Source organism: Anomaloglossus baeobatrachus, unplaced genomic scaffold (assembly GCF_048569485.1).
Source record: "Anomaloglossus baeobatrachus isolate aAnoBae1 unplaced genomic scaffold, aAnoBae1.hap1 Scaffold_2424, whole genome shotgun sequence".
NCBI classification, from domain to species: domain Eukaryota; kingdom Metazoa; phylum Chordata; class Amphibia; order Anura; family Aromobatidae; genus Anomaloglossus; species Anomaloglossus baeobatrachus.
In genome coordinates this window covers 182,210-208,282 of record NW_027442054.1, presented here as the reverse complement: position 1 = coordinate 208,282, position 26,073 = coordinate 182,210, and the positions used below count along the sequence as shown (strand labels likewise).

Here is a 26,073-nt window from a genome sequence, read left to right as displayed (position 1 = left end):
CCCCGCACTACACATGGAGGAGAGAGAGCGACAGACCCCGCACTACACATGGAGGAGAGAGAGCGACAGACCCCGCACTACACATGGGGGAGAGAGAGCGACAGACCCCGCACTACACATGGGGGAGAGAGAGCGACAGTCCCCGCACTACACATGAGGGAGAGAGAGCGACAGACCCCGCACTACACATGGGGGAGAGAGAGCGACAGACCCCGCACTACACATGAGGAGAGAGAGCGCCAGACCCCGCACTACACATGGGGGAGAGAGAGCGACAGACCTCGCACTACACATGAGGGAGAGAGAGCGACAGACCCCGCACTACACATGGAGGAGAGAGAGCGACAGACCCCGCACTACACATGGGGGAGAGAGAGCGACAGACCCCGCACTACACATGAGGGAGAGAGTGACAGACCCCGCACTACACATGAGGGAGAGAGAGTGACAGACCCTGCACTACACATGGAGGAGAGAGAGCGACAGACCCTTCACTACACATGGAGGAGAGAGCGAGCGACAGACCCCGCACTACACATGGGGGAGAGAGAGCGACAGACCCCGCACTACACATGGGGGGAGATAGAGCGACAGACCCCGCACTTCACATGGGGGGGAGAGAGCGACAGACCCCGCACTACACATGGGGAGAGAGAGCGACAGACCCCGCACTACACATGGGGGAGCGAGCGACAGACCCCGCACTACACATGGGGGAGAGAGCGACAGACCCCGCACTACACATGGGGGGGATAGAGACACAGACCCCGCACTACACATGAGGGAGAGAGAGCGACAGACCCCGCACTACACATGAGGGAGAGAGAGAGCGACAGACCCCGCACTACACATGAGAGAGAGAGCGACAGACCCCGCACTACACATGAGGGAGAGAGAGACAGACCCCGTACTACACATGAGGGAGAGAGAGCGACAGACCCCGCTCTACACATAAGGGAGAGAGAGACAGACCCCGTACTACACATGAGGGAGAGAGCGACAGACCCCGCACTACACATGGGGGAGAGAGAGAGCGACAGACCCCGCACTACACATGAGGGAGAGAGAGCGACAGACCCCGCACTACACATGAGGGAGAGAGCGTGATAGACCCCGCACTACACATGGGGGAGAGAGAGCGACAGACCCCGCACTACACATGAGGGAGAGAGAGCGAAAGACCTCGCACTACACATGGGGGAGAGAGAGCGACAGACCCCGCACTACACATGAGGGAGAGAAAGCGACAGACCCCGCACTACACATGAGGGAGAGAGCGAAAGACCCCGCACTACACATGGGGGGGAGAGAAAGCGACAGACCCCGCACTACACATGGGGGAGAGAGAAAGACACACCCCGCACTACACATGGGGGAGAGAGAGAGCGACAGACCCTGCACTACACATGAGGGAGAGAGAACGACAGACCCCGCACTACACATGGGGGGGAGAGAAAGCTACAGACCCCACACTACACATGGGGGAGAGAGAGCAACACACCCCGCACTACACATGGGGGGAGAGAGAGCGACAGACCCCGCACTACACATGGAGGAGAGAGAGAGCGACAGACCCCGCACTACACATGAGGGAAAGAGAGAGCGACAGACCCCGCACTACACATGAGGGGGAGAGAGAGCGACAGACCCCGCACTACACATGAGGGAGAGAGAGCGACAGACCCCGCACTACACATGGGGGAGAGAGAGCGACAGGCCCCGCACTACACATGAGGGAGAGAGAGTGACAGACCCCGCACTACACATGAGGGAGAGAGAGAGCGACAGACCCCGCACTACACATAAGGGAGAGAAAGAGCGACAGACCCCGCACTACACATGGGGTAGAGAATGAGCGACAGACCCCGCACTACACATGAGGGAGAGAGAGCGACAGACCCCGCACTACACATGGGGGAGAGAGAGAGCGACAGACCCCGCACTACACATGAGGGAGAGAGAGCGACAGACCCCGCACTACACATGGGGGAGAGAGAGCGACAGACCCTGCACTACACATGGGGGAAGAGAGAGCGACAGACCCTGCACTACACATGGAGGAGAGAGAGCGACAGACCCCGCACTACACATGAGGGAGAGAGAGCGACAGACCCCGCATTACACATGAGGGAGAGAGAGCGACAGACCCCGCACTACACATGGGGGAGAGACAGCGACAGACCCCGCACTACACATGGGGGAGAGAGAGAGCTACAGACCCCGCACTACACATGGGGGAGAGAGAGCGACAGACCCCGAACTACACATGGGGGAGAGAGAGCGACAGACCCCGCACTACACATGAGGGAGAGAGAGCGACAGACCCCGCACTACACATGAGGGAGGGAGAGCGACAGACCCCGCACTACACATGAGGGAGGGAGAGCGACAGACCCCGCACTACACATGGGGGGGAGAGAGCGACAGACCCCGCACTACACATGAGGGAGAGAGAGCGACAGACCCCGCACTACACATGGGGGAGAGAGAAAGACACACCCCGCACTACACATGGGGGAGAGAGAGAGCGACAGACCCTGCACTACACATGAGGGAGAGAGAACGACAGACCCCGCACTACACATGGGGGGGAGAGAAAGCTACAGACCCCACACTACACATGGGGGAGAGAGAGCAACACACCCCGCACTACACATGGGGGGAGAGAGAGCGACAGACCCCGCACTACACATGGAGGAGAGAGCGACAGACCCCGCACTACACATGAGGGAGAGAGAGCGACAGACCCCGCACTACACATGAGGGAGAGCGAGCGACAGACCCCGCACTACACATGGGGGAGAGAGAGAGCGACAGACCCCGCACTACACATGAGGGAAAGAGAGAGCGACAGACCCCGCACTACACATGAGGGGGAGAGAGAGCGACAGACCCCGCACTACACATGGGGTAGAGAATGAGCGACAGACCCCGCACTACACATGAGGGAGAGAGAGCGACAGACCCCGCACTACACATGGGGGAGAGAGAGAGCGACAGACCCCGCACTACACATGAGGGAGAGAGAGCGACAGACCCCGCACTACACATGGGGGAGAGAGAGCGACAGACCCTGCACTACACATGGGGGAAGAGAGAGCGACAGACCCTGCACTACACATGGAGGAGAGAGAGCGACAGACCCCGCACTACACATGAGGGAGAGAGAGCGACAGACCCCGCACTACACATGAGGGAGAGAGAGCGACAGACCCCGCACTACACATGGGGGAGAGAGAGCGACAGACCCCGCACTACACATGGGGGAGAGAGAGAGCTACAGACCCCGCACTACACATGGGGGAGAGAGAGCGACAGACACCGAACTACACATGGGGGAGAGAGAGCGACAGACCCCGCACTACACATGAGGGAGAGAGAGCGACAGACCCTGCACTACACATGGGGGAGAGAGAGCGACAGACCCCGCACTACACATGAGGGAGGGAGAGCGACAGACCCCGCACTACACATGGGGGGGAGAGAGCGACAGACCCCGCACTACACATGAGGGAGAGAGAGCGACAGACCCCGCATTACACATGGGGGGTAGAGAGCGACAAACCCCGCACTACACATGGAGGAGAGAGAGTGACAGACCCCGCACTACACATGAGGGAGAGAGAGCGACAGACCCTGCACTACACATGGGGGAGAGAGAGCGACAGACCCCGCACTACACATGTGGGAGAGAGAGCGACAGACCCTGCACTACACATGGGGGAGAGAGCGACAGACCCAGCACTACACATGGGGGAGAGAGAGCGACAGACCCCGCACTACACATGAGGGAGAGAGAGCGACAGACCCCGCACTACACATGGGGGAGAGAGCGACAGACCCAGCACTACACATGGGGGAGAGAGAGCGACAGTCCCCGCACTACACATGGGGGAGAGAAGGAGCGACAGACCCCGCACTACACATGAGGGAGAGAGAGCGACAGACCCCGCACTACACATGGGGGAGAGAAAGAGCGACAGACCCCGCACTACACATGGGGGAGAGAGAGCGACAGACCCCGCACTACACATGGGGAAGAGAGAGCGACAGACCCCGCACTACACATGAGGGAGAGAGAGCGACAGACCCAGCACTACACATGGGGGAGAGAGAGCGACAGACCCCGCACTACACATGGGGGAGAGAGAGCGACAGACCCCGCACTACACATGAGGGAGAGAGCGACAGACCCCGCACTACACATGAGGGAGAGAGAGCGACAGACCCCGCACTACACATGTAGGAGGGAAGGATCGAAAGACCCCGCACTACACATGAGGGAGAGAGAGAGCGACAGACCCCGCACTACACATGGGGGAGAGAGAGAGCGACAGACCCCGCACTACACATGAGGGAGAGAGAACGACAGACCCCGCACTACACATGGGGGAGAGAGAGAGCGACAGACCCCGCACTACACATGGGGGAGAGAGAGAGCGACAGACCCCGCACTACACATGGGGGAGAGAGAGAGCGACAGACCCCGCACTACACATGAGGGAGAGAGAGAGCGACAGACCCCGCACTACACATGAGGGAGAGAGAACGACAGACCCCGCACTACACATGAGGGAGAGAGAGAGACAGACCCCGCACTACACATGGGGGAGAGAAAGAGCGACAGACCCCGCACTACATATGGGGGAGAGAGAGCGACAGACCCCGCACTACACATGGGGGAGAGAGAGCGACGGACCCCGCACTACACATGAGGGAGAGAGAGCGACAGACCCCGCACTACACATGAGGGAGAGAGAGCGACAGACCCCGCACTACACATGAGGGAGAGAGAGCGACAGACTCCGCACTACACATGAGGGAGAGAGAGCGACAGACCCCGCACTACACATGAGGGAGAGAGAGCGACAGACCCCGCACTACACATGAGGGAGAGAGAGCGACAGACCCCGCACTACACATGGGGGAGAGAGAGCGACAGACCCTGCACTACACATGGAGGAGAGAGAGCGACAGACCCCGCACTACACATGGGGGAGAGAGCGACAGACCCCGCACTACACATGAGGGAGAGAGAGCGACAGACCCTGCACTACACATGGAGGAGAGAGAGCGACAGACCCTGCACTACACATGGAGGAGAGAGAGAGCGACAGACCCCGCACTACACATGGGGGAGAGAGAGCGACAGACCCTGCACTACACATGGAGGAGAGAGAGCGACAGACCCTGCACTACACATGAGGGAGAGACAGCGACAGACCCCGCACTGCACATGAGGGAGAGAGAGCGACAGACCCCGCACTACACATGAGGGAGAGAGAGCGACAGACCCCGCACTACACATGGGGGAGAGAGAGAGCGACAGACCCCGCACTACACATGGAGGAGAGAGAGCGACAGACCCTGCACTACACATGGAGGAGAGAGAGCGACAGACCCTGCACTACACATGGAGGAGAGAGAGCGACAGACCCTGCACTACACATGGAGGAGAGAGAGAGCGACAGACCCTGCACTACACATGGGGGAGAGAGAGCGACAGACCCTGCACTACACATGGAGGAGAGAGAGCGACAGACCCTGCACTACACATGAGGGAGAGACAGCGACAGACCCCGCACTACACATGAGGGAGAGAGAGCGACAGACCCCGCACTACACATGGGGGGGAGAGAGCGACAGACCTCGCACTACACATGGGGGAGAGAGAGCGACAGACCCCGCACTACACATGGGGGGGAGAGAGCGACAGACCCCGCACTACACATGAGGGAGAGAGAGCGACAGACCCCGCACTACACATGGGGGAGAGAGCGACAGACCCCGCACTACACATGAGGGAGGGAGCGACAGACCCCGCACTACACATGGGGGGGAGAGAGCGACAAATCCCGCACTACACATGGAGGAGAGAGAGTGACAGACCCCGCACTACACATGGGGGAGAGAGAGCGACAGACCCCGCACTACACATGGAGGAGAGAGAGTGACAGACCCCGCACTACACATGAGGGAGAGAGAGCGACAGACCCCGCACTACACATGAGGGAGAGAGAGCGACAGACCCCGCACTACACATGGGGGAGAGAGAGCGACAGACCCCGCACTACACATGAGGGACAGTGAGCGACAGACCCCGCACTACACATGGGGGAGAGAGAGCGACAGATCCCGCACTACACATGGAGAGAGAGCGACAGACCCCGCATTACACATGGGGGAGAGAGAGCGACAGACCCCGCACTACACATGGGGGAGAGAGAGCGACAGATCCCGCACTACACATGAGGGAGAGAGAGAGAGCGACAGACCCCGCACTACACATGGGGGAAAGAGAGACAGACCCCGCACTACACATGAGGGAGAGAGCGACAGACCCCACACTACACATGGGGGAGAGAGAGAGAGCGACAGACCCCGCACTACACATGGGGGAGAGAGAGACAGACCCCGCACTACACATGAGGGAGAGAGCGACAGACCCCGCACTACACATGGAGAGAGCGACAAACCCCGCACTACACATGGGGGAGAGAGAGCGACAGACCCCGCACTACACATGAGGGAGAGAGAGCGACAGATCCCGCACTACACATGGGGGAGAGAGAGCGACAGACCCCTCACTACACATGGGGGAGAGAGACACAGACCCCGCACTACACATAGGGGGTAGAGAGCGACAGACCCCGCACTACACATGAGGGAGAGAGAGCGACAGACCCCGCACTACACATGGAGGAGAGAGAGCGACAGACCCCGCACTACACATGGGGGGAGAGAGCGACAGACCCTGCACTACACATGAGGGAGAGAGAGCGACAGACCCGGCACTACACATGGGGGAGAGAGAGCGACAGACCCCGCACTACACATGGGGGAGAGAGAGCGACAGAATCCACACTATACATGAGGGAGAGAGAGAACGACAGACCCCGCACTACACATGGGGGAGAGAGACACAGACCCCGCACTACACATGAGGGAGACAGAGAACGACAGACCCCGCACTACACATGGGGGAGAGAGAGCGACAGACCCCGCACTACACATGGGGGGAGAGAGCGACAGACCCCACACTACACATGAGGGAGAGAGAGCGACAGACCCCGCACTACACATGGGGGAGAGAGAGAGCGACAGACCCCGCACTACACATGGGGGAGAGAGAGCGACAGACCCCGCACTACACATGAGGGAGAGAGAGCGACAGACCCCGCACTACACATGAGGGAGAGAGAGCGACAGACCCCGCAATACACTTGGGGGAGAGAGAGAGCGACAGACCCCGCACTACACATGAGAGAGAGAGAGACAGACCCCGCACTACACATGAGAGAGAGAGAGACAGACTTAGCACTACACATGGGGAAGAGAGAGCGACAGACCCCGCACTACACATGGGGGAGAGAGAGCGCGACAGACCCCACACTACACATGGGGGAGAGAGAGCGACAGACCACACACTACACATGGGGGAGAGAGAGCGACAGACCCCGCACTACACATGGGGGAGAGAGAGCGACAGACCCGGCACTACAAATGGGGGAGAGAGAGCGACAGACCCCGCACTACCCATGGGGGGAGAGAGACACAGACCCCGCACTACACATGAGGGAGAGAGCGACAGACTCCGCACTACACATGGGGGAGAGAAAGCGACAGACCCCGCACTACACATGGGGGGGAGAGAGAGCGACAGACCCCACACTACACATGGGGGAGAGAGAGCGACAGACCCCGCACTACACATGGGGGAGAGAGAGAGCGACAGACCCCACACTACACATGGGGGAGAGAGAGCGACAGACCACACACTACACATGGGGGAGAGAGAGCGACAGACCCGGCACTACACATGAGGGAGAGAGCAACAGACCCCGCAGTACACATGAGGGAGAGAGAGAACGACAGACCCCGCACTACACATGGGGGGGAGAGAGCGACAGACCCCACACTACACATGAGGGAGAGAGAGCGACAGACCCCGCACTACACATGAGGGAGAGAGAGCGACAGACCCCGCACTACACATGGGGGGAGAGAGAGCGACAGACCCCGCACTACACATGAGAGAGAGAGCGACAGACCCCACACTACACATGGGGGAGAGAGAGAGCGACAGACCCCACACTACATATGGGGGAGAGAGCGCGACAGACCCCGCACTACACATGAGGGAGAGAGAGCGACAGATCCCGCACTACACATGAGGGAGAGAGAGCGACAGACCCCACACTACACTTGGGGGAGAGAGAGAGCGACAGACCCCGCACTACACATGAGAGAGAGAGAGACAGACCCCGCACTACACATGAGAGAGAGAGAGACAGATTTAGCACTACACAGGGGGGAGAGAGAGCGACAGACCCCGCACTACACATGAGAGAGAGAGCGACAGACCCCGCACTACACATGAGAGAGAGAGCGACAGACCACACACTACACATGGGGGAGAGAGAGCGACAGACCCCGCACTACACATGGGGGAGAGAGAGCGACAGACCCGGCACTACAAATGGGGGAGAGAGAGCGACAGACCCCGCACTACACATGGGGGGAGAGAGACACAGACCCCGCACTACACATGAGGGAGAGAGCGACAGACCCCGCACTACACATGGGGGAGAGAGCGACAGACCCCGCACTACACATGAGGGAGAGAGAGCGACAGACCCCGCACTACACATGAGGGAGAGAGAGAGACAGACCCCGCACTACACATGAGGAAGAGAGAGAGCGACAGACCCCGCACTACACATGGGGGAGAGAGAGAGCGACAGACCCCACACTACACATGAGGGAGAGAGAGCGACAGACCCCGCACTACACATGGGGGGAGAGAGAGCGACAGACCCCACACTACACATGGAGAGAGAGCGACAGACCCCGCACTACACATGGGGGAGAGAGAGAGCGACAGACCCCACACTACACATGGGGGAGAGAGAGCGACAGACCACACACTACACATGGGGGAGAGAGAGCGACAGACCCGGCACTACACATGAGGGAGAGAGCAACAGACCCCGCAGTACACATGAGGGAGAGAGAGAACGACAGACCCCGCACTACACATGGGGGGGAGAGAGCGACAGACCCCACACTACACATGAGGGAGAGAGAGCGACAGACCCCGCACTACACATGAGGGAGAGAGAGTGACAGACCCCGCACTACACATGAGGGAGAGAGAGCGACAGACCCCGCACTATACATGGGGGAGAGAGAGCGACAGACCCCACATTACACATGGGGGAGAGAGCGACAGACCCCGCACTACACATGAGGGAGAGAGAGCGACAGACCCCACATTACACATGGGGGAGAGAGCGACAGACCCCGCACTACACATGGGGGGAGAGAGAGCGACAGACCCCGCACTACACATGGGGGGAGAGAGAGCGACAGACTCCGCATTACACATGCTGCCGGATCCGTTTTTTTCTTCGTCATAGACTTGTATTAGTGCCGGTTTGTGCCGCATGGCCCCGCGTGTCATTCAGCATGCTCCGGATCCAGTGAAATTTGTTGGTCCGGCGGCCGGAAAGGACGCAGCATGGAAGGTTTTTTTTTGTCTCTGGGAAAAAAACGCATTAAAAAAATTTTTAAAAAATCGACATGGGCTTCGCCATATATTTGTATGCTAGCCAGGTACAGCAGGCAGGTACGAGCTACCACCAACCCCCAGCTGCCTATTTGTACCCAGCTGGGAACCAAAAATATCGGGAAGCCCTTTTTTTATGAATTACATGAAATAATTAAAAAAAAAAAAAATGATGTGGGCTTCGCCTAATTTTTGTGTCCAGCAAGGTACATCTAGGCAGCTAGGCCACCGCAGGGTGGCCCAAGCTTTCTGCCCCCCCATTTCCCCCGCTGCGAATTGCAGTCCGCAGTTGCCTCAGAAAATGGCGTGTTCATAGAAGCGTCATCTTCTGGCGCTGTATCCAACTCTCCAGCTGCCCTTTTGACGGGTGGCTCTTTAGGTAATAACGGGGTTAGGGCTAGCTGTATGTTATTAGCTGGCCCTAAGCCCGAAATTCATGGTGTCACGCCAATATTAGACAACGCCACCATGAATTTCTAGTGAAGATAAAAAAAAACACAACACAGAAAAATATTTTTATTAGAAATAAAACAACACAATTAGTGACTCCATCTTTATTGAACTAAAGAACCCCCCCCCCCACCCTCCGACGTAGTCCTGGGTCGAGGGTCCCACACCGTCCAATCCGGATCCGAAGGCAAAGCGATGAGATGTGTCAGGTTAAAGGACCAGGTTAAAGGACCTGAATCCCATGACACATCAGCTGATAGATTAAAAGCCGTTTATAAAATCAGCTGATGCATCAGTAAAAAAAAATAAATTACACACTTCTGTGCAGACTCCTGTCCCATCGCTCCAGGACCCGCCGGTAATCAGCTGATGCCGTCAGGTGACCGCATCTGATTACCGGTAGGTCCTTGAGCGATCGGACGTTCCCTGGAAGTCTGCAGACACGTGAATATGAATATTAAAGAAATTTCTCTCTCTACTATTTGCCGAGAGATATTTCTTTAATATTCATATTCAACTGTCTGCAGACTCCCGGGAAACGTCCGATCGCTCAAGGACCTGCCGGTAATCAGCTGATGCGGTCACCTGACGGCATCAGCTTATCGTTTTAATTCAGCAGTGAAAAGTCGGTGACCGCATCAGCTGATTACCAGCGGGTCATGGAGCGAACGGACGTGAGTCTGTAGACAGGTGAATATGATTATAAATCTCTCGGCAAATAGAAAAACGAATCTGTTTTTTTAACGGGTTCGTTGCATCCGGTTGTACACATTCTGCAACGGATCGGTTGAATCAGGCACACACTGGATTGTGCCTGACGGCAAAAACTGGATGTGTGAAAGAGGCCTAATAAAAGAGAGTAGTAAAGTTTTCCCGTGTGGCTGGTTTATGATTTTAACCCCTTTAAAGCTGGAAAATTTTAGGACCAAAGAGAAAGTGTTGGAGTCGCCCGATCTGCTGCACAGTCTCCTCAGATCGGGTTCAGTCGGCGCCGGCAGAGAAGAGGGAAAAAACAAATACCAGCAGTATAGAAACAGGTGATGAGAAGCCGTTCCCAAATTACCTCTCAAAATTAAGATAAGTATCAGCAGTGAGAAAGGGAATAATACATAACTTTTATTAGAATTATTAGAAAAATTGCGTAGTGCTGCAATTTATAAATTAATTTTTTGTGCAAAAAAATGAAACAATACTCATGTCCAAGAGGACCAACAAAGATAGCGTTGGAGCCCCCCCGGTGGTGTCCGTCAATGATAGACCATAATCACCAGATGGACATTGAGGGGCTTCGACGCCAAATCAGTGTCCAAGATTCATAGACACTGTGAATTGATGACTACTATGAGCCGGATAAATGGGGCAACAACCTATAATCCTATTAGTCAGGTTAGGGTCATGGGAGGATATATTCCAGTGGGAACCAAGCCCCCCAATAGGACTCACCAATGTAATATACAGTATGGGGTTACTAAATCCCCCAAAAAACAAGCTTTTCATACATGTAAACACCAATTACCAACCATAACCTAACAGAAATCTAACAAAAATCCATCCAAGATCACAGTGGTGTTTCTTGGATTTAATTCAGAGTATAATCACGGCAGTAAACATATAGGTATAATTATTGCCTCTTGCTTATAATGACCGGCTCATTTATACATCATGCAATTATAAATAGAGAAATGGAATGGTCTCACCCAGTTGTAGGTGCAGGTCAGTAGTTAGAAGGGGGTCATCAGGATAGATGAATCGGGTGGCTGTCCATGGCCGGGCAGGAGCTCTCTCCCTGGCAGGAACTAGCTGAACCCTCAAGCCCCATTAGCTCCAGCCCTTACAAGGACCGTCCCAAACTGACCCTGATTAAATTAGCCCTAAAGATTCATCACCATGGAACCTCCCGACGCGTTTCCTCCGCCAGGATTCATCAGGGGAGATACTGTAGGTGAAGGGCTCAAGATGCAGGTATAGCGACCCCAACATACAAGTGGTCAGACTCTAGGGCCTGCTGCACAGTCTCCTCAGATCGGGTTCAGTCGGCGCCGGCAGAGAAGAGGGAAGACGACATCTGCACTGTTATATCTTCTCACATGATTTCCCCTCATTATCTTCAGTTAATTTTTATGTTTTTCCCTTTTGTTGATTTTCTCATCATCTCTACAATAAAGAATCTTCTGTTTTGTTTTTATTCTTTTGTAAATTAGAGATTTTTCCTGTTTTGACCCAAGAAAGATGAATAAGAACAAAGACCACATTATGGAGAAGATATTAAACCTGAGTCTGGAGATAATCTTCCATCTTACTGGAGAGGTGAGAGGCTCTGATGTCATCACATTACATCACTATCTATGGGGATAACAGAGGATATGACCGGGGAGGTGAGAGGTTCTGATGTCATCACATTACATCATTATCTATGGGGATAACAGAGGATATGACCGGGGAGGTGAGAGGCTCTGATGTCATCACATTACATCATTATCTATGGGAATAACAGAGGATATGACCGGGGAGGTGAGAGGCTCTGATGTCATCACATTACATCATTATCTATGGGAATAACAGAGGATATGACCGGGGAGGTGAGAGGCTCTGATGTCATCACATTACATCATTATCTATGGGGATAACAGAGGATATGACCGGGGAAGTGAGAGGCTCTGATGTCATCACATTACATCATTATCTATGGGGATAACAGAGGATCTGACCGGGGAGGTGAGAGGCTCTGATGTCATCACATTAAATCATTATCTATGGGAATAACAGAGGATATGACCGGGGAGGTGAGAGGCTCTGATGTCATCACATTACATCATTATCTATGGGGATAACAGAGGATATGACCGGGGAGGTGAGAGGTTCTGATGTCATCACATTACATCATTATCTATGGGGATAACAGAGGATATGACCGGGGAGGTGAGAGGCTCTGATGTCATCACATTACACCATTATCTATGGGGATAACAGAGGATATGACCGGGGAGGTGAGAGGCTCTGATGTCACCACATTACATCATTATCTATGGGAATAACAGAGGATATGACCGGGGAGGTGAGAGGCTCTGATGTCATCACATTACATCATTATCTATGGGGATAACAGAGGATATGACCGGGGAGGTGAGAGGTTCTGATGTCATCACATTACATCATTATCTATGGGAATAACAGAGGATATGACCGGGGAGGTGAGAGGTTCTGATGTCATAACATTACATCATTATCTATGGGAATAACAGAGGATATGACTGGGGAGGTGAGAGGCTCTGATGTCATCACATTACATCATTATCTATGGGAATAACAGAGGATATGACCGGGGAGGTGAGAGGTTCTGATGTCATCACATTACATCATTATCTATGGGGATAACAGAGGATATGACCGGGGAGGTGAGAGGTTCTGATGTCATCACATTACATCATTATCTATGGGAATAACAGAGGATATGACCGGGGAGGTGAGAGGCTCTGATGTCATCATATTACATCATTATCTATGGGAATAACAGAGGATATGACCGGGGAGGTGATGGACTCTGGAAATGTCTGTAGTGATATTATTAATGTCTCCACACTCAGGATTACACAGTAGTGAAGACCTCCAGTGATCGCTGTCAGGCCCCTGTGTGTGAAGGACGGGGAGGAACCCTGAGCCCAATCCCGGGGTCTCCACCTCACCCCCGGATACATGAGGACATCAATGACCAGAAGATCCTAGAACTCACCAACAAGATGCTGGAGCTGCTGACTGGAGAGGTGACACTGCCGGGAATGCTGGGACATTATACAGGACGGCACTGGAGGATTCTGGGTGATGACGGTATCATTGTGTTGTCAGGTTCCTATAAGGTACAAAAAAACAGTTTGCACTCTGATAATGCTAAAGTATGGAAACCATGAATATGTGAACATGGACCTGCATTACTGCTAAGGAAAATCTGAGAAAAATGAGATATTTAGCATATATAAATGGCCATTTGTATATCTGCCCAGTTGCCCCTTCACGGCATATCTCGTAACTGGGTCCCTGACGCTATGCTGAAGCCTCTCTCTAGGTTAAAAACCTCCTGTGTATGGGCAAGTAGGAACCTGCTATATAGGATAAGATTACCTGTGGCAACTGGGGGAAGGGTGCACGGTCAGAAGGTATGACCCTCTTCATAGAGACAAAAAAGACTGACTGCACTCCTCGACCTGACGTGTGAACAGGTGCATAACTGAACATGACATAAAATACAAAAAAACAGTTTGCTAAATATCTCATTTTTCTCAGATTTTCCTTAGCAGTAATGCAGGTCCATGTTCACATATTCATGGTTTCCATACTTTAGCATTATCAGAGTGCAAACTGTTTTTTTGTATTTTATGTCATGTTCAGTTATGCACCTGTTCACACGTCAGGTCGAGGAGTGCAGTCAGTCTTTTTTGTCTAGGTTCCTATAAGGTGTCAGGACGTCACCGTCTATTTCTCCATGGAGGAGTGGGAGTATCTAGAAGGACACAAGGAGCGGTACAAGGAGGTGATGATGGAGGAGCCCCAGCCCCGCACATCACCAGGTAATAGACAGGACTGAATACACCCGGCCTATAATTATCTGTATGTAATAATGATGTCCGTCTTGTCTGTGTCTCCTGCAGGTCTCTCCAGTACGAGGACGACCCCAGAGAGATGTCCCGCTCCTCCTCCTCCTGCACAGGATCCTCAGGTAGATGGAGATCTCCCCTATGAGGTGTAGACGGCTGTGAACTCCTTGTGTTCAGTCTTGTTTTCTCCTCCAGTATTAGATGTTTTATACTTGTGTAATGAGAGCGGTGGAGACGGCAGGATCACAGCTGACCACAGACCTCACATGTCCGGATCTTATCTCCATTATTCCCGGGGACTTTTACAATATTTTGTTTTGCAGCTTTTGGATCCGGATAAAGATCTGAGCAATATTAATTCTCCAGAGAGAAATGTGAGGGGCGATCAGCGGAGTAACGAGGAGATTCCTACAGATCACCGCCCCGGTGAGTACAGACCACCCAATAACGCACACAAGTCACACATTCCTATTTTCCGCTCTTTGCTGTGTCAGTTTCTCCAGCGGTATATTAACCCTTCATGTAAAATACACATGAAATGTGAATGAATCTGTGATCCCGGTGCAGGTGATAACACGGGATGTGCAGTTATGTTATAGAGGAGAAATACAGCTGGACATGAATTCTGCCGATGTTAGCGAGGACGAGCTGCAGCTCTTTCCTATTATCCGTGGTCAGGGCTGATGAGGGGTTTCCTCAGTTTAGGGACTAAGAATCCATTATTTCCTATTACACTCATGTCAGTGTGTGACAGATGCAGAACATGGAGCCATAAAATTAGGGTCCAGTGTGGTTTTAAAAAAATAATTTAGGGAGGGCATGACCTGGCTATGGAGGAGTGAGGACACGCGGTGGCTAGGCTTCTGCCACCGGACCAAATATCAGCAGATCCACGCAACCTACAGAGCCAGAAAGCAGACTGACCTGGAGTAGAAGGGGCAGAACGCAAGGTTGCAACACCTGGTACTCTCGGCACTTTTTCCACAGGCTCGGACTCCTAAAATGGCCTTGGTTCATACCTGTGCACTAGCAGCTGCGGTTATGTAGGGGGAGCCTCCTGCACAGCTGACACCGAGCAGCCAGACTCGGCTCAGATGTATGTTATGTCCAGGCATGGGGATCCAACGGGCAGCCGGTGGTGCAGAAGGTGTGTAGGTGGTGCAACATGGACGGTGGGCCTGGGACCCCAAGGCCTTTAAGAACAAGGCGGATCCCTCTTCTCCAACGCGGTTAGATGGTCGCACAGTGGCTCTGGATGGCGACTCTCACATGGTCTCAGAGGGCCAGAGCCTACATAACAGGGGGATCCTTCCTGATGGGAGACAGAGCTTGCGGCAGGGGACCCCCAATAGTGATGTTCCCGGGTATTCTGGGCCATTAGTGTACTGCGTTGGACAACAGGGGTCCTGGTTAAACTTAATGAGTTGCACACACGCTTATCTGCCATTCCCACCAGGGAGGATATGGAGGCCTACAGTTAGGTCTAGAAATATTTGGACAGTGACACAATTTTCGCGAGTTGGGCTCTGCATGCCACCACATTGTATTTGAAATGAAACCTCTACAACAGAATTCAAGTGCAGATTGTAACGTTTAATTTGAAGGTTTGAACAAAATTATCTGATAGAAATTGTAGGAATTGTCACATTTCTTTACAAACACTCCACATTTTAGGAGGTCAAAAGTAATTGGACAAATAAACCAAACCCAAACAAAATATTTTTATTTTCAATATTTTGTTGCGAATCCTTTGGAGGCAATCACTGCCTTAAGTCTGGAACCCATGGACATCACCAAACGCTGGGTTTCCTCCTTCTTAATGCTTTGCCAGGCCTTTACAGCCGCAGCCTTCAGGTCTTGCTTGTTTGTGGGTCTTTCCGTCTTAAGTCTGGATTTCAGCAAGTGAAATGCATGCTCAATTGGGTTAAGATCTGGTGATTGACTTGGCCATTGCAGAATGTTCCACTTTTTTTCACTCATGAACTCCTGGGTAGCTTTGGCTGTATGCTTGGGGTCATTGTCCATCTGTACTATGAAGCGCCGTCCGATCAACTTTGCGGCATTTGGCTGAATCTGGGCTGAAAGTATATCCCGGTACACTTCAGAATTCATCCGGCTACTCTTGTCTGCTGTTATGTCATCAATAAACACAAGTGACCCAGTGCCATTGAAAGCCATGCATGCCCATGCCATCACGTTGCCTCCACCATGTTTTACAGAGGATGTGGTGTGCCTTGGATCATGTGCCATTCCCTTTCTTCTCCAAACTTTTTTCTTCCCATCATTCTGGTACAGGTTGATCTTGGTCTCATCTGTCCATAGAATACTTTTCCAGAACTGAGCTGGCTTCATGAGGTGTTTTTCAGCAAATTTAACTCTGGCCTGTCTATTTTTGGAATTGATGAATGGTTTGCATCTAGATGTGAACCCTTTGTATTTACTTTCATGGAGTCTTCTCTTTACTGTTGACTTAGAGACAGATACACCTACTTCACTGAGAGTGTTCTGGACTTCAGTTGATGTTGTGAACGGGTTCTTCTTCACCAAAGAAAGTATGCGGCGATCATCCACCACTGTTGTCATCCGTGGACGCCCAGGCCTTTTTGAGTTCCCAAGCTCACCAGTCAATTCCTTTTTTCTCAGAATGTACCCGACTGTTGATTTTGCTACTCCAAGCATGTCTGCTATCTCTCTGATGGATTTTTTCTTTTTTTTCAGCCTCAGGATGTTCTGCTTCACCTCAATTGAGAGTTCCTTAGACCGCATGTTGTCTGGTCACAGCAACAGCTTCCAAATGCAAAACCACACACCTGTAATCAACCCCAGACCTTTTAACTACTTCATTGATTACAGGTTAACGAGGGAGACGCCTTCAGAGTTAATTGCAGCCCTTAGAGTCCCTTGTCCAATTACTTTTGGTCCTTTGAAAAAGAGGAGGCTATGCATTACAGAGCTATGATTCCTAAACCCTTTCTCCGATTTGGATGTGAAAACTCTCATATTGAAGCTGGGAGTGTACACTTTCAGCCCATATTATATATATAATTGTATTTCTGAACATGTTTTTGTAAACAGCTAAAATAACAAAACTTGTGTCACTGTCCAAATATTTCTGGACCTAACTGTATATTGCTGTGCTAGAACTGGCATACCGCACAGAACTGTCCGCCATGAGGGGGGATGTGGAGAGGGTCGATGCCTGGAGTCGGCTACACGCGATGAAATTCCTGTGCCTTGAAGACTCCTCACAATCCCATAGTGCCATATTGGAGCAACATTCCTGCCAATTACAGTACATGGTGGAGTCTGTGTGGCACCCCTGCGCTTCAGGCGTCACAGGGTATTACACCACTTTTATGGGGTAATATCTATCCCGGGTCAGAAGGGGGTTAACTGCCGGTATCTTCACAAAACACACACACAAAACAATAAAGGTGCTTTCCACAGGGGGGTGGACTAGGGCAGACAGGATAGTTAGCCTTCACAAAGTATGGGACTTTCCCAGTCGCTAGGACAGCCACTGGTGGCGGCACCGCATGAGGTAGAAATAGGCACAACAAATACACTAGAACAGAACCTTCCTGGGCACAGCTTGGGGTAACACCTAGCACTGACAACTGGAGTTTGTGTTTCTCTCTCTTCATGGGCCCGTGGCTTGGAGCAGGAGGTTCGGCCCAAGTTCCAGATAGCAACTGAGAGACACTTCACTAACAGACTTTCACGGGCACCAGCAGTGACCGCCGACTATCCGGGATCGACTGGAGCTCATCGTGGCAGTGGACGGTACTCTGGGGCAGCGCCTGAACTACTTGTGAGTAAAAGACCTGAACCGCAGCCCCTACCTCTTTTACCGGTGCCGTCGCCCAGTGTGGCGGTCCCAACGGAGACTACCACCACCCCCGTCCTCAATCATCCTCCCCGGGGTAATCCCGCTCCACCTGTGGGGAGCGACACCATCCCGGCTGCACCACACAACTGCCCCGGTGAGAGATCCAGCAGCGGCGGCCGCATACCTGGCTGTGTATCACAGGTGGCGTCATGATCATCTAATAGACTTTCCTAACAGTCACCCCCATCCTGCAACTACCGCCGCCATCCTTCCTACCACCCTTCGCCATCCATTCCTGTACGCCTCGGGGCAATGGGACTGGGCCAAACCACCCCGTGACGGTACAGAGGATCTGCACCCCTGGCCCAGCGATGAGTAGGTGAAAAACACCTGCCCCGTGGGGTGCTACATGATACCAAAAATAGGAGCTGTAGAAAACATATTAGGGTACGTGTCTTGCCAGGATCTGTTAAATCTCAAGACCTTTCTTGTACACTACAAACCATCTTTAACTAGATCCTGGGCGAACCACCTAGCAAGATGTTAGAATTAGATAGAGCTCTCAGGGCCCTGGGCCCTAAACCTGTGGAAAACGACCGGCCGAGAGATGTGATACGTAGAGTGCACCGCTATGTTCTGAAGGAGCCTATTCTGCTCAAGATCCGCAGTGGGCCTTAGCTTTATTTGAAGATGGACAAATCCAAATAATTGTGCCTGATCTGTCCCGTTTCACTTTGCTAAGGCGGAGGGTCCTGTAACCACTATTCGACATGCTACGCTCCTACGACATCCTGTACAATTGTGGCTTACTGTTCCGCCTTCAGGTTCGCTACACAGGACGCATGCAAATCCTCTGGTCCCCCTCTGACATGCCTTTCTTCTCTGCGGCCTTGGACATCACCTTGGTTGCCATTGAGGACTGGCTACACTTTCTGATGAACCGAGGGGTGCTGTTCCCTGAAGTGATCGGCAGCGCGCTCTCCGCCGGGGTGGAGGGGGGAAAATAGTTTCTCTCCTCCCTTGATGGGTCTTGGTCTACTCCACATGGAATTGCTGGACTGCCCTGTCACCAGATCCATTTGACAGAATGAAATTAATATCCTACTATTGCAGGAGACGCACTTCGAGAATGGCCATCTCCCCTGCTTGGCACTATACCAAGTGGATACAGAGCTCCAATCCAGAATCAAAATCAAAAGGGGTATCAATAGGTAGCCATGAGGTTTTAGGCACGAAGGTCGACTATAGGGGTGGTTTATTTTTTTGAAAATAAAGTGTCAATTCTTCCCTTTTCACCATTGATAATTGGTATTTGCCTAATAGAGACCCGGTGACAATTTGCACCTCCCTCCTGTCCTCACTGGCTGACTTTGCAGTGGGGATCCTGATTGTAGGTGGTGACCTGAACTTCGCTGTTGACCCTAAGGGCTCATTCACATGACCATTCCGTTTGTTCTCGTCAGTTCCTGTTATTTTGCGGACCTACTGACAGGACCATCTTTTAATGTCTTTTGTGTAGGATCCGATGGCACATAAAAGCACTTCTGTGTGCATCCGAACCTACAAAAAAACACATAGGATGCCGTATGTCCGTTCCATTATTATGGAACATGTCCTGTTCTGCAGTGCGAGCAGCTGTGGGGATGATGAGTGTTGCTGTCAGGAGGATAGTAAAGTTCATTACCTGCGGTGTTTCTGACCGCCGTGTTCTTAAATCACCTCTTGCCGGCAGCATAGACTGTGACTAGCGGTGACGTCACGGGCGGCTCGCGAGAGGTGATCTGAGAATGCGATGGGCATTGAACTCAGTGACCAGTGCTAACATCAGGAGTGCAGCTGTTTTCATCACCGCAGGTAATGCACCTAGCTATCCTCCTATATTAAGTCAGTGCTGGTCATGCCCTGCAGTGACTTGGGCTGACCTATTGATGTTAGCTCAGGTCACTGCACTGCTCTGTCAGCCAATGGGGAACATTCTGTTCTTCATTGACTGGGTCAGTGAGTATGGATCGTCGTGTGACCCCCTTATTGGATTACGCCAGACCCGGATTTCTTTTTTCTTTCTAATAAATTGGTGAAAGAGGGAATGTTTTTTCAAATAAAAATTTGTCATCTATTTTAAATTTTTTTTTATTACTGATTAGGTTAGTGATGTCGGGTATCTGATAAACGCCGTGACATCACTAATGCCAGGGCTTGATGCAAGGTGACATTACACATCTGGCATCAACCCCATATATTACCCTGTTTGCCACTGCACCAGGGCATCGGAATGAGCTGGGGAAAAGCACCAGGATTGGCGCATCTAATAGATGCGCCACTTCTGGAGCGGCTGCGGCCTATAGGGCAGCTGTTCTGATGTGACTGATAGACTGGCAGTTTCGCAGAGGCTCTAAACAGTGGGTTGGGGTCAATCAGGATTGCTCAGATATCATTACACTACCTTCCGTGAACTGGTAGGGGAGGGCAGGGTTCGGGTGGGAAGGGAGGTAAACTTTCTTTGTACAGCTCGGGTGGTATGAGGTCAGGAGGGGCTCTCTTTCGGGGCAGGGCCCACTAACCAACCTCTTGAACAACTTGGAGTCTCCCCTGGGTCTAACTTCTAGACATTTTTTGGGGTTTAGGTGTTCTGAGGAACACAGTTTTTTTTTTTTTTTTTTTTTCCCCTCACCCATGACAGCACCACGTGAGAGAGGGATCCGCCCAGCGAGGACAGGAAACCATTCTGAATAAAAGGGCAGTACCTCTCCTCTTCATCAGTTGGTTTCCTGTCCTTGATGGGAGACCTTGTTCTGGAATACGGCAGTTGAAGAAAGAAGTTTGAAGACCAGAAGCTGTATTTACCCAGCCCCGTCCGGTGTCCGGAAAAGCAGGGTGAGTCCTGCGGCGCCGTTCTTCGGGGCTGGAAGCGCTGTCCACCAGCCCTTAGGGAACCTGGTGTCCGTGCGGGGGTGTGCGGCAGGGTCCATCAGGGGTTCTGGACCGCTGCTCCGTCCTCCCCCCTTGCGCTCCCCTGCTGCCTAGGACTTCCAAATGTGACGCGCTCTGGGACGCGCGCAAGGCATGCAGGGTACAGGAGGCATGCTTGCGTGACGTCACCTGGAGAAGATAGCGGCGCCCATGCAACAGCAGCGGCGGTGTTTCAGGGCAGGCTTCCATCGTCTGGGCGCGTTGAAATTTTATAAAATCCATAACAAAATGAGTATGATTACAAGGGAAGGACAATCAATTGACAGAGTATGGTATAGAAGAAGAAAAAGAGGGGTACAACCCCCTCTTGCTAGTCCAGGTTATTCTTCCATGAAAAATGACATATAATGAAACCGAACTAGAAAGTCAAAATAAACCATATATAATATAGTCCCTTGAACCCATGTGTCATTCTTTAATAATTCCAAAATCAATGATGTGTCTTAATACTTCCTTGACGTCTCGTCTCCTCCTTCCTCTCGAGCCCCCACTAAGTGAGCCTCAGGTTGCCCAAGCTATCTTGGATTTCATTCAGGAGATACCACTCCGTGTGTATGAAAGGTGTCACCAAGTTATTTATTTCTCCCCGTGTGAAGTAGTGTTCAATAAAATTTTTCCATCTCCCAAAGAACGCGGCTGTCTTTTGATCCTTATCCCTTTCCGCTTCCAATTTTTCCAACTTCAGAAGACTGTGCAATTCCCCAATAACCTCCTTTGTTGATGGACCCTCGCTCTGTATCCAGTGTCTTAAGATACACCTTTTAGCTATCATGGCCAAGTCATGTATGATTGCAAATGTCTTTTATCCCGAGTATTTGATCCCCCTTTGACTCTACCCTCAAAGAAATGGAAAATCCACACCATTAATTCTGGTCTGCAATATATCCCCCACGTTGATTGGGCCAACATTCTTACTCGATTCCAGAACCTCTGCACTTCCTTACATTCCCAGAGTCCATGTAGCATATCTGTTTTCTCTGCTTGACATTTTGGACAACGTACATCTCTACGCAGAATATTAAAACCTACAATAGCCCTATGTAAAATCCTAAACTGGGTGTCTCTCAAACCCTCGTTGGTGATGTGTTTCCGCATTTGGACCCACCCTTTCAATATATTTCCCACCACTTCTTGACCTTTCAGTTGTTTTTCCCATGCTAATAAGGTACGACTATCCTCCCGAGATATTAGTACCTCCCTAAGTGTTCGGTAAATTTGTGATACATTTACATTTGTAACCTCACATTCCAGGAGCTCATCAATCCGACTTTTGTTCAGTTCTCTTCCAATATCGCCAAAATCTCTGATTACTCCAAACGTCAATTGCTCATACTGGATAATGTGAATGTTATTGAGGTCATATTTATCGAGCACTTCCCTTCCTGTCATCCACCGTCTCTCCTTCACATTCATAACATCTTGCATTCTCTTGATGCCCTTCTCTTTCCATCCCAGAAACTTGTTGTCTCGTCCCTGAGGGAAGTTTGGGGATGCCCAGGGATTTAAATACTTAGACACCTTTCAGGAAAGTCCCAGTTTCTTTCTAACTAGTCTCCATGTTATCTTGGTGTCTCGTAATATGATGGAGTTTCTTATGTGACCCTCAGTCTTAGACAATAGGGCGTAGAGAATGGACTTCAGGTCCCATGGTGTTGCGTATTTGTTCTCCATGTCATGATCTGAGTGTCTACTTGTTCCTCTCAACCAGTCGATCACGTGTCTCATAATACACACCAGGTTATACCCCCTAACGTCCGGGAAATTGATTCCTCCCTCCTCCACTGACTTCATCAATGTGCGTAATTTTATTCTGCGTTTCCTTCCCCTCCACACAAAATCCGGATATCCTGTGTTGAGTCTGTTAACATCTTTTAGTTTTAATAGTAGCGGAATTGTCTGAAAGGGATACAGCAGCCTAGGAAAGCTCATCATTTTTATCAAGTGGCATCTTGCCAGCAATGGTAAGGGTAAGCCTTTCCATCCCCTTAGTTGTGTTATGATTTTTCTGATCAGCGGGCCATAATTCATTTTATAAATCGTTTCCACCGTTCTCCCTATCTGCACTCCCAGGTATTTGATTGATGTCTGTGCTATAGGGATCCCACATATACAACCATCTCTCAGATTTCTCCCAACACTCCCGTGACCTCCCCTCAAGAATAAGATCTCGCAGTTGTTTTTGTTTAACTTAAAGCCAATGATCCAAATTTTTCAATCATGTCAAGGGTTTGGGGTAAGTCTATGTCTGGGTTTCCTCACATCATCAGCGAAAAGTGCTATCTTCATTTCTGCCCCCCTTATTTTAATTCCTTTGAAGCTGTTAAGACCCTGGAGAACTCTAGATAATGGCTCAATTGCCAGGTTAAATTGTAGGGGGGATAGCGGGCAGCCCTGCCTCGTCCCCTTCATCAGGGGGAACACTTCCGACAGGAAGCCCGGGGTATGTATCCTTGCTCCCGAGTTGGCATATAAACGTCCAATGTAATGTCTCATTTTCCGGGTAATTCCTATGGCCTCCATCACCTTTTCTAGCCAGTTCCAATTAACATTATCGAACGCATTCTCAGCGTCGAGTGTAACTAAAGCAGGTTTTGCCCCTCCCTCGGTACGCCCCAGTCTAACCGCATCTACCACTAAGATCATTTTCCTGATGTTGGTAACCGCATTTCTCCCTTTGATAAATCCTACCTGATGTTCGGAGATTATCCTAGGCAAAATCAGCTCTAGTCTATCGGCCATGATTTTGGATATTATTTTCAAATCCTGATTAATGAGCGATATGGGTCTGTAACTAGAGGGATCATCTATGTCTTTGTTACCCTTCGGGAGTAATTTGATGTATGCTATGTTGGCATTTCTAGGGATTTCTGTTCCTCCCAGGATTGCATTAAAAACTGAGGTTAGGTCCGGTGCAATCAGATCCTTAAGTGCTTTATAAAATTCGCTATTAAAACCGTCAGGTCCTGGCGCTTTATTGGTGTTAAGCTCCCCGATTTGTTCTTGTTACCTCCTCCACTGAAATGTCCGCATTTAGGGCTCCCAGCTCTTCCTCCGTTAAGTTAGCCATTTGAGCTTGTCTTAACCAATCGTCCTCGTCAGTGAAATCATTGTTTCCTGACCCATACAGCTTTCTATAATATTCCCCCGGCACCTTGTTGATATCTTTGGGATCTGTGGTTACCCCCCCCCCCTTGTTTTCATTTTGGAGATCACCGTTGTTTTTCTGCTACCCCTTGCCAAATTTGCCAACATTCTCCCTGCCTTATTGACAAATCTATGAAGATCAGCTTCCTTGTGAGACCAAAAGAGTTGTTCCTTTTTTTTTGGCCCACTCGTCAAAGCCCCTCTTTGCCTCCAACCATCTGTCCCTTGCCAAACTAGACCTATCTACCAGATAATTTGTATATGCTTGCTGCACTGCTTCACTATGGGAGTTAGATTTCTCGTTTGTCCTCCGTTTGATCATGGCCGCATATCCCACCAAACGTCCCCTCAGAACCGCTTTTGCAGTTTCCCAGAACAATACTGGAGTCTCCCTGTGTTCCTTGTTGTCCTCTGTGAACTCTTCCCACCACTCTCGCAGTATCTTGTGAAAATTATCCTGTCTGAGGAGGAACGACGGGAATCTCCATATAATGTCAGAACCTCTCCTGAAATTCTCTCTGATGTCCACTCACCGGACTGTGATCAGAGATCACCATATTCTCAATCACGCAGTTTTTTTGCTCCATTCACAAGATCCCGAGACATCCAAATCTGATCTATGCGCGACCAGCTGTCATGTGGGTAGGAGAAGTGTGTATATTCCCTATCGTGTGGGTGGGTTAGCCTCCATATATCCTTTAGCCCTATATATTCTAATGATACCTCCCTATTTACCATTCTCTTGTCCCCGGGACCCTTCTCCTCTGCCCCTTCCCCTCTCCTACTGTCTTCAGCTGAGTTTGGTACTGTGAAGTCTCCCGCTACTATGATGTTGGGTGCCTCATTTGATAGTATGATAACTTTCATACTATCATGAAACGTAATCTGATGCAAGTTTGAACCATATACATTTGTAAATTCTGAGTGTGCCCGCTGGACTAGTAATTGTTAGATGTTGCCACCTTCCCTGGTCATCCTCCTCATGAGCCACTACTTCATGGCTGAGCTGTTTGTTTATCAAAATCAATGTACCTGCCTTCCTTCCTTGCGCCGCTACCCCATAAACTGAACCTACCCAGAATTTCTTCATGCAAAAAAAATCCTCCCTCCCCAAATGGGTTTCTTGTAGTAGAGCAATATCTGTTTTTAATCTTTTCAGGTGCCTTAGAATCATTGCTCGCTTGTTCGGTGATCTTAGGCCCTTAACATTCCACGTTGTTAATTGTACCATTTTTGCCTAAGTAGACCACTCTTACCATTTCCATCCCTCAAGACCCCAGTAACAGTGGAGACGAGACGGCTAACTCTAGGCGCACAGATAGCTCCTCCAGAATGACACTTCCTTTCCCCAACTTGTAAATATAACCCAGAACAACAAAGAAAAAACAAATAACGGACAATTATGCAACATGTTGTCCCTTTTAAGGGATTGTCGGCGCTTTTCGCCATGTTAGTGACTTCCCCTTTTCCTAGCCAACATATGAAGCTCCCTAGTCACCCCCCCATAACAAACATATCCTGTA

The 26,073-nt window shown here is 51.0% G+C and overlaps 1 protein-coding gene across 1 annotated transcript in view; it reads left to right on the top strand.

Moving 5' to 3' along the window:
• Positions 1 to 26,073, top strand: part of LOC142262029 (uncharacterized) — a 111,507-nt gene that overhangs the window by 36,789 nt on the left and 48,645 nt on the right. The window contains exons 2-6 of the mRNA XM_075332152.1: positions 12,220 to 12,325; positions 13,603 to 13,779; positions 14,457 to 14,580; positions 14,662 to 14,729; positions 14,931 to 15,033. Of these exons, the coding sequence (XP_075188267.1) occupies positions 12,248 to 12,325; positions 13,603 to 13,779; positions 14,457 to 14,580; positions 14,662 to 14,729; positions 14,931 to 15,033 (550 nt within the window). The 5' untranslated portion in view covers positions 12,220 to 12,247. The remainder of the gene's footprint in view (positions 1 to 12,219; positions 12,326 to 13,602; positions 13,780 to 14,456; positions 14,581 to 14,661; positions 14,730 to 14,930; positions 15,034 to 26,073) is intronic.